The 9,366-nt window shown below is 44.7% G+C and overlaps 1 protein-coding gene across 2 annotated transcripts in view; it reads left to right on the top strand.

The window, feature by feature from the left end:
* Nucleotides 1-458: 458 nt before the first annotated feature.
* The window catches only part of Snx27 (sorting nexin 27), a 74,562-nt gene continuing 65,654 nt past the window's right edge, over nucleotides 459-9,366 (top strand). For both annotated transcript variants that reach the window (XM_042681530.1, XM_042681531.1), the window contains exon 1: nucleotides 459-892. In XM_042681530.1, coding sequence (XP_042537464.1) covers nucleotides 573-892 — 320 coding nt within the window. In that variant the 5' untranslated portion in view covers nucleotides 459-572. The remainder of the gene's footprint in view (nucleotides 893-9,366) is intronic.

Below are 9,366 nucleotides of genomic sequence, written 5' to 3'. Positions count from 1 at the left end.
ACGGGCGCCCAGCTAATCCTAATATTTTAAATCCTTCCCTCCCTCCCTCTCCCCTCTCCCCCTTTCTTTCCTTCTTTGCTGGGGATTGAATCCAAGGCTTAGCAGGAATGCTTAACAAGCACACCACCGCTGTTACACCCCTAGCTAGCCAACGTAATTGTTTTTAGAGGTTATTAATTGAAAGGAAAAAGGAAGAAACTCATGCTTCAGCTTTAGAACCTATAGTAAGACACAGTGCTGAGTTAGATATCATCCAACTGATGAACCTCCTGAGAGTGATAAACTACAATTTCCAGCAGGCTTTGCGCACGACGCAGGCTTCGGCTCTCTCCGGCCACACAGCTCGGAACTACATTTCCCAGAAGGCCTCGCAAGGGAGGCACAACCGTTCGCTTCCCCCGCCCCCCTCGCTCCTCTTTCGCCGGCCGGCTGCACCGGGGCCGACTTTCCGCGGCCGGCGGGGCGGGCGCGCGCGTCGGGGGGTCGCGCGGTTGCCGTGAAGGGCGAGCGCGCGCCGGGAGGAGTGGAGGCGTGGGGGGGGGGGGCGGGGGTACAGCTTGCTTGCTCGCAAGATGGCGGACGAGGACGGGGAAGGGATTCACCCCTCAGCCCCTCACCGAAACGGCGGCGGCGGCGGCGGCGGCGGCGGCGGCGGGTCTGGGCTCCACTGCGCCGGTAACGGCGGCGGGGGAGGCGGCGGCCCCCGGGTCGTGCGCATCGTCAAGTCCGAATCCGGCTATGGCTTCAACGTGCGGGGCCAAGTGAGCGAGGGCGGGCAACTGCGGAGCATCAACGGGGAGCTGTACGCGCCGCTGCAGCATGTGAGCGCCGTGCTGCCCGGAGGGGCGGCCGACCGGGCCGGGGTGCGCAAAGGGGACCGCATCCTGGAGGTGTGAGTATCGCGGCGGCCGCCGCCCCGCCCTGCCTGTCACCCCAGCCCTCGCGCGGGCCCCGGCAACCCCCGCCCCCTTTAGGCCTGACGGCCCCGCCGCCGCCTCTTGGTCCTGGCGCCCCCCCCCCCCCCAGTTCTGTTGTTGTTTTGTAACCCCTGCTCCCTTGCAGCATTAAGATGATCTCGCGCGCCCCCCCCCCCCCCCCCCCCGCCGCCTTGATTTCTCCTTTTGACACGCGGGTTTCTGCCGCTCACTACCCCCCCCCCCCCCCCGTTTTCCTCCCTAGGAACGGCATCTCCTTTCCGGACCCCAGCCAGCGCTGGGTCCTCCCCAAGTTCGCTTGAGCATCAGTTTCCTGTTCTCCGCCACTCCCCTCAGTCCCGGTGGACTGTCCCTTCTGTCCTCTAGACCAAAGCAGGACCCTGTGGCGTGCTCGCACTTTTCTTCCGGAAACAGCGACCCTATCCGCTCTGCTCCTTCTTCTTTCCCGTACGGGTTAAACGCTCCTTCGCATGTTCAACATCCACTTCTTGTCCTTCCGTTTCTTTTTGTTTTCATACCCTCAAGAGTATGCCATCTTTGCTGACCCTTGCCGACCTCTTGCGGGGCAGGCTTTGATGCTGTAGTTTCCTCTGTAATTTCGATATTAACACCCTGATTTTGAACCTGGTGTCCCAATCAACGTATGTCTCTCAGGGCATCCCTCTTCTGGCCCGTATCGTCACTCCTGAGCCATACTGACACTTTTATTTTGCATCAGGTTTGTGGTAGAGCCCTTCTAGCTCCTACTTATCCCCAAACTACATTCTCCTTTTAGCTCTTGGACATCTGCATTTTTTTTTTTTTTAAAGCAGCATGCCCAACTCCATTATTTCTCCTATTCCATGTTACTTTATCTCCCTCCCCCCCACCTCTAGTTTGCTTTCCCTTCCCTCTTTAAGGCTCCTGCTGCAACCCACCTACCCCCCACTGCTGCAGTGTTGGCCCCTATCATATTACTCAGCTTTACTTCTCCATCACATCCCTTAACACTCCTAAGATGCTGCCTTGTCTTGCAGTTTCTATGCGGACTTCCTCCACTACCCTTAATCTATATTTGTAATTTTGTACTTTGCATTACAATTCCTATAGTGGTTGTAGGTGGTATAGCTCTCATTGTTTCCATTCTCCTGCAGTTTTGTATTTCTCTTATATTACTGCATCTGTATTGTGTATGCTTTCTTTCAACACCTCTTTCTCCATGATGGTATTTGCCCATATGAAGTTTTAATATATATATATATTTTTAAACATGTTATTATAATTGTAGTTTCCACAACTGTCAGTCTATGTCGTGTAAAACACCTGAGTTTGTAAAGAGGACGGTATCTTGAAAATCTGGCCTTATAGAAGAGTCCATCACTTCTTGTTCATCTTGTGCCCTCTGTCCTTCTTCACAGTCTTACTCTGCTATCTAATCGTTGTTTTCTCGTCTCTCACTTCAAGAAACTCAACAAAGCATATGTTTGGAGCTCTTATACTTTGTTTCTGTCCTTTCTGTAAGCAGATTATTCTTTCAATTCTCACTAATGTATTATGTGCTGTTTTCTGGTATTCTTTGGCAGTACATTCTTTTGTCTTTTTTTGTAGGTGGGGTGGGGGATAGAGCTTACAGATACAGAATGCAATAATGACCTTTTGATTTCTTGTACATGGGCATACTGATTACTTTCTTTCTAGATTAATGCAAAATCTGTGTCTGGTGTTTTCTGATAATAGCTTTTTTAGTTGTCATACCAGCGGGTAAGGACCTTGGAAGTTAACTTTGGATACAGATGTTCATTTTTAGCCTTAAAGTGAAAATATAACATTATAAATCTATTATAAAGTTTTAGATCACTCTATTACAAAACTAAAATAATTTTGTAGGAGATTAAAGCTAATGTGATCTACCATTTGTATATGCAAAAATATAGTTGGTGGTTTTGCCTTTATTGTGGTTTCTTTTTTTTTTTTTTTTTGTCGGTCATGGGGCTTAAACTCGGGGTCTGGACGCTGTCCCTCAGCTCTTCAGCTCAAGGTTAGTGCTTTACCACTTGAGCCACAGTGCCCACTTTCGGCTCCTTCTGTCTATGTGGTACTGAGGAATCGAACCCAGGCCTTCATGCATGCAAGACAAGTGCTATACCATTGAGCCACCTTTGCAACCCTCTTTTGTGGTTTCTAAAGCAGAACTTCGCAGTAAACTAGATACTATAAAGGAGACCTCAGTGACTCTGTAAGGACAGCTAGAAGGACTTGTCTCAGACCTAAGATTTATGCTGGGTAGCTAGGAAGATTTTTCTTTCTGGAGAAACAACATTGCTTTTTGGCATATCTTTAATGGTGAGAAGAGAACTTTATTTTAGAGGGTAGGAAAAACAAAAGACTTTGCCTAGATGATCTCCTTGGAAGGTTGTGATGATCAACAATTTTGGTTTTGTAGCCTTTCACCCATGAGCATTTTAATATCAAAAGGCTATGAAACTTCTGTAGTACTGTAATGGCATTAGTGATAGTTGTATCCCAAAGTTGAACTAGTTGGTAAAATTTCAACCTCAGCTATACAGTTCTTTCTCTTTCCTCAAACCTTTCTTAGGGTTTCAAGTACCAGGAGGAAATCATCTACCAGATAGACATGATTCTTTTTGTGCCAGCAATTTGATTTGATTGATGCTGATTTTCTGAGAGCATTTTTAGACATTTAAAAAAATCTCTTTAATTTTTTTTTTTGGGCCGGTCGTGGGGCCTGAACTTTGGGCCTGGGCACTGTCCCTCAGCTCTTCAGCTCAAGGCTAGTGCTCTACCACTTGAGCCACAGTGCCACTTCCGGCTTTTTTCTTTTTGCTTATGTGGTGCTGAGGAATCGAACCCAGGGCCTCAGGCATGCAAGGCAGGCGCTCTACCACTGAGCCACCTTCCCAGCCCAAAATCTCTTTAATTTTTGAAAGCTTTTATCATTCACTCAAGTTCTTTTTTTTTTTTTTTTTTTTTTTGTGTTTGCCGGTCCTGGGGCCTGAACTCTGGGCCTGGGCACTGTCCCTCAGCTCTTCAGTTCAAGGGGAGCACTTTACCACTTGAGCCACAGTACCATTTCCGGCTTTTTCTGCTTATGTGGTGCTCAGGAATCGAACTCAGGGCCTCATGCATGCAAGGCAAGCACTCTACCACCAAGCCACCTTCCCAGCCCTCACTCAAGTTCTTTAAATTAGTTTGTTGTCCCAGGAAAACGTTCTATGTCTACGAAGTGCCCAGTAGGTTCCAAGTTAGGGCTAGGTAGTTTATTTTTTGCTTGGGCTGGGCACTGTTCCTGAAGCTCCTTGTGCTCAAGGCTTGTGTTCTACCACTTGCGCCACAGCACCACCTCTGGCTTTCCCCGCCTATTTTAAACTTTATCTATGTGGACAAATTGTTTTATTCCAGTTTTCTTTTATTGTCATGATTTGGACAGCTGATAGAAACATGAAAGAACAGAGTAATTTTGAGACTTAAGAGGATCAGACAAGTTTAGACAGAAGTAAAGCCTTGAATTTCTTTGTATTTCTTTCAGAGTTTGCTTACCCAAGGCTCTAGTCCTTATTGACTCTTACGATTTTTAAATTACACCCTACCTAGTATGGCTCAGTTTGTCCTTTCCCCTTTCAAAACGGACTACATTGTAACGAGTTTAGGAGAGTCCTGTTGCAAAATTTGGTATTCCACTATGAAGAAGCCCTTTGGGCTCTGAACATTGAGCAGATAGAAATTTTTGTTGACTAACATTATCATAGTCTCCACCTTATTTTTCCCAGTGTAACATACACTGTCTTCCCTTAGATGTCTAAGTACCTGTAGGCTATTGTGTGAAGGAAACTTTCAACAAATAGAATTAAAATAAATGTCTTTGCCCTAATTATATATTATGTGAAAGAACTGACTTCAGGTTAGTTTTTTTTTTTTTTAAAGTTGTTCCAAGAGCTTTTGTTCCACAAGCTATTGATGAATTTTTTTTTTTTTTTGTCGGACATGGGGCTTGAACTCTGGGCTTGGGCACTGTGCTTGTGCTCTTCTGCTCAAGGCGAGCGCTCTACCACTTGAGCTACAGCGCCACTTCCAGTCTTCTGGTGGTTTATTGGAGATAAGAGTCTCATGGACTTTGCTGCTTGGGCTGGCTTTGAACCGTGATCCTCAGATCTCAGACTCCTGAGTAGCTAGAATTACAGGCGTGAGCCACTGGTGCCTGGTTTATTGATGAATTTTTTTCTCTTTTCAACTCTTTTCCCTCTCTTCCCTCCTTCCCCTCCCTCTCTCTTTTCTTTCTTTCTCTCTTTCTCTTTTCCCTCTCTTCCCTCTTCCCCTCTCTCTCTCTTTTCTTTCTTCTTTCTCTCTTCCCCTCCCTCCCTCCTTTTCCTTCATTTCAATTCCCTTCCCTTCCCTTCCCTTCAATTCCCTTCCTTCCCTCCCTCCTTTCCTCCCTTCCTTCCTTCCTTTCTTCTTTCCTTCCTTCCCTCCCTCCCTCCCCCTTTTGCTTTTCTGCTGGTCCTGGGACTTGAACTCAGGGACTGTGTTCTGCCTGTCCCTTAGTTTTTGTTTTTTTTGTTTTTGTTTTCTCTCAAAGCTAGAGCTCTACCACTTGAACCACAACTCTAATTCCAGCTTTTTGGTAGTTAATTGAAGATAAGAATCACATGAGCTTTCCTACATTGGCTGACTTTGAACCGAAGTCCTTACAGCTCAGCCTCCCAGGTACCTAGAATTCCAGTCACTGGTACTTGCTATTGAATTCTTTTTTTTTTCTTTTTTTCTTTTTTTGCCAGTTGTGGGGCCTAAACTCTGGGCCTGAGAGCTGTCCCTCAGCTCTTCAGCTCAAGGCTAGTGCTCTACCACTTGAGCCACAGCACCACTTCTGGCTTTTTCTGCTTATGTGGTGCTGAGGAATTGAACCCAATGCCTCATGCATGCAAGGCAAGCAAAGAGATCCCTTTAAGAGGATTTTAGTATGGAGTTATGGATAAAGGGGGTGTCTATATGCCTATATTTTTGAGGCATTCTGTTTTTTCCTCTTTCTTTTTCCTTTTTTTCATTTCTTTGGTATTTAGGTAATGTCTAAGCCTACACCCCTTCAAGCTGCTTTGCATTTAAAATCATGATGTGGTTCTGTTAGTGAGAAAGGCTTTCTTCCTTGATAGCTGTCAGATAATACACCTATTAACTTTCCCTTGTTAAAGTTAAGCTATAAATAAGTTAGGCTACATACATCAATTTGTTTATTGAAAGTCAATTTTTTACTTCATTTTGTGTGAAAGTTTGAAAATTATTGAATAAGAAGAGGTTGGTGTTATAAAAAGTATTTTTACAAATTGTGTGTAGTTCCCTTCTTAACTTCTTTCTTTATTGTAACTGAATTCTGTTTGGCTCAGGTAAATTTTGGTAATAGTGTTTGGAATGGTTTCTGATCAAAGGGAATTTTATGGCAGTGGTTCTCAAACTTTAGTGTGTGTGTGAGAATCACTTGGATATACTTGCCAAAAGTATAGATTCTCAGGCCCACCTTTTTAAGGTTTGTGATTCAGTAGGACTTGGATGAGACATAGAAATGTTCAGTTTTTTTTTTTAACCTCTTTGCCGGATGTAGGGAATGCAACCACACATCAAACCACATGATCTGAACAACAGAAAAGAGCCTGTATTCTTAGTTTATCATTGTACTTATAGTGAGAGTCTTTAGGAATATAGTAACAAATAGTGATTTGTGAAACTCCTAAATTCCAGATTAGGTGGAAAGTCAGTGTTCTGTTTGATTATGTATACTTTATTGGATCTGGCTAAGCTCTTGCAATAAAGGTGTATAGTTAAGAGGTAGGACAAGTAATGATCATTATAGCACTTTAAATGTGTATGATGTGTTATAATTTGCAGTGTGTATACATTTGTACTTAACCCTATCAGATAGAGAGATTATAAACTCTGTAGGGCAGGGAATATATCTAATACAATATGCTGTGGTGTCCCTAACTAAATGTCTGCTGGCATATAGAAGGAAATTTTTAGTGCATTCTTGCTGAATGAATAAAAATACCCCAATTTTATAAGAGAAGAAACTGAGTGTTACATTAGTGAATGACAACCAGGATTATATCCAGGTCTTCAGTTACTAAATCTTGTATTTTTCTTTTTTTTTTTGGGGGGGGGGGGGTCCGGTCATGGGGCCTGAACTCTGGGCCTGGGCGCTGTCCCACAGCTCTTCAGCTCAAGGCTAGCGCTCTACCACTTGAGCTACAGCGCCACTTCTGGCTTTTTTCTTTGTGCTTATGTGGTGCTGAGGAATCGAACCCAGGGCCTCAGGCACGCAAGGCAAACACTCTACCACTGAGCCACCTTCCCAGCCTAAATCTTGTATTTTTCATCTTTGATTTTCCAAATATTTCTTACTATTAATAGTCAATTATTTCTGACTGTGACTAGTTACATAAAGTTACTAAAATTTTGCTGGGTACCAGTGTCTCATGCCTGTAATCCTAGCTACTTAGGAAGTTGAAATCTGAATATCCTGGTTTGAAGATAGCCCAGGCAGAAAAGTCAGTGAGACTCTAATTAATCACCTAACCGCTGGAAGTAGAGCAGTGTGTCTAGAGCACTGTGTAGAGCACTAGTGTTGAGTGAAAAAGTTAAGGGACAGTTCCCAGGCCTTGTTCAAGCCTTAGTACAGGCACAAAGTCAGATAAAATGAAATAGTTAAAAAATTTCAATTGGGGCTGTAGCTTAGTGGTACTTACATAGTGTATGCAAGGTCTTGGATTTAATACTCAGCCCTGAAAAAATAAAGCTAAAAATTCAGTTATAGATGTAGATAGCAGTTGAACTTGGGTTCTGCCATTGTGAAATGAAACTATTCTATATTTTTATTTACCCCTTCCTTATCTCCTGTTGTTAAACTGGATGAGAGACTGGGTCTAAGCAAACCTTCTTTACCCTTACTATAAAAGTCCTTCTCCTTCCCCTCCTCTTCCACCCTCCCACCTCACCCCCAGTCATGAGGCTTAAACTCAGGGACTTGGCACTGTCTCTGAGCTTTTTCTGCTCCAGGCTAGCGCTCTATCACTTTGAGCCACAGCGCTACTTCCAGTTTTCTGGTGGCTAATTGGTCTCATGGACTTTCTTGCTGGGCTGCCTTTGAACTGCAATCCTCAAATCTCAGCCTCCTGAGTAGCTAGAATTACAGGCATAAGTCACAGTTGCCCAGGTATTGTATATCTTTACTCAGCTGGTTATCCATGAAGGGAGTGTGACAATCATAACTTCAAAAAACATTTACTTTCATAAGTAGTTTTGGTTGTAAATAGATAACATTAAATTTACAAATAATAGGGGCTAGGAAGGTGGCTCAGTGGTAGAGTGCTTGCCTTGCATGAATGAGGCCCTGGGTTTGATTCCTCAGTACCACATAAGCAGAAAAAGCCAGAAGTGGCACTGTGGCTCAAGTGGTAGAGTGCTAGCTTTGAGCTGAAGAGCTGAGGAACAGTACCTAGGCCCAGAGTTCAAGCCCCATGACCGGCCCCCCCCCAAAAAAAAAATTGCAAATAATATTACCTTTCCCTTAAAAATCACTTTTACAGACCAGGGAATGATTTTTTGTTAGTCGTGTAAAGATTTAGCTGCTGCTTGTAAGTTATTATTATTTTTCTTTTTTGGGTCTGGTCGTGGGGCCTGAACTCTGGGCCTGGGTACTGTCCCTCAGCTCTTCAGCTCAAGGCTAGCGCTCTACCACTTGAGCCACAGTGCCACTTCTAGCTTTTTTCTTTTTGCTTATGTGGTGCTGAGGAATCGAACTCAGGGCCTCAGGCATGCAAGGCAAGCGCTCTACCACTGAGCCACCTTCCCAACCCCTGCTTGTAAGTTTTTTTTTTTTTTTGGTCGGTCGTGGGGCTTGAACTCTGGGCCTGGGTGCTGTCCCTCAGCTCTTCAGCTCTTCAGCTAGCACTCTATCACTTGAGCTACAGCGCCACTTCCGGTTTTCTGGTGGTTTATTGGAGATAGGAGTCTCACTGTCTTTCCTGCCGGGGCTGGCTTTGAACCATGATCTCAGATCTCAGCCTCCTGAGTAGCTAGGATTACAGGCGTGAGCCACCAGCGCCCGGCTCCTGCTTGTAAGTTATGAAGAACCGTTGTCTCTCTAGCCCCCGCTGACCAGTTTGTTTCTATGACAGTTACTATGCTGTCAAGGACAGTTATTGTTATTTATTTTTTATTTTATTTTATTTTTTTGTCAGTCGTGGGGCTTGAAATCTGGGCCTGAACGCTATCCCTCAGCTCTTCAGCTCAAGGTTAGCATTCTACCACTTGAGCTACAGCTCCACTTCTGGTTTTCTGGTGGTTTATTGGACATAACAGTTTCATGGACTTTCCTGCCTGGGCTGGCTTTGATCCACGATCCTCAGATCTCGGCCTCCTGAGTAGCTAGGATTACAGGCATGAG

The sequence above is a fragment of the Dipodomys spectabilis genome, unplaced genomic scaffold, assembly GCF_019054845.1.
Source record: "Dipodomys spectabilis isolate Male_0828 unplaced genomic scaffold, ASM1905484v1 ptg000069l, whole genome shotgun sequence".
Classification (NCBI taxonomy): domain Eukaryota; kingdom Metazoa; phylum Chordata; class Mammalia; order Rodentia; family Heteromyidae; genus Dipodomys; species Dipodomys spectabilis.
Note: the sequence above shows the minus strand (reverse complement) of the source record. Positions and strands in the feature narration are given on the sequence as shown.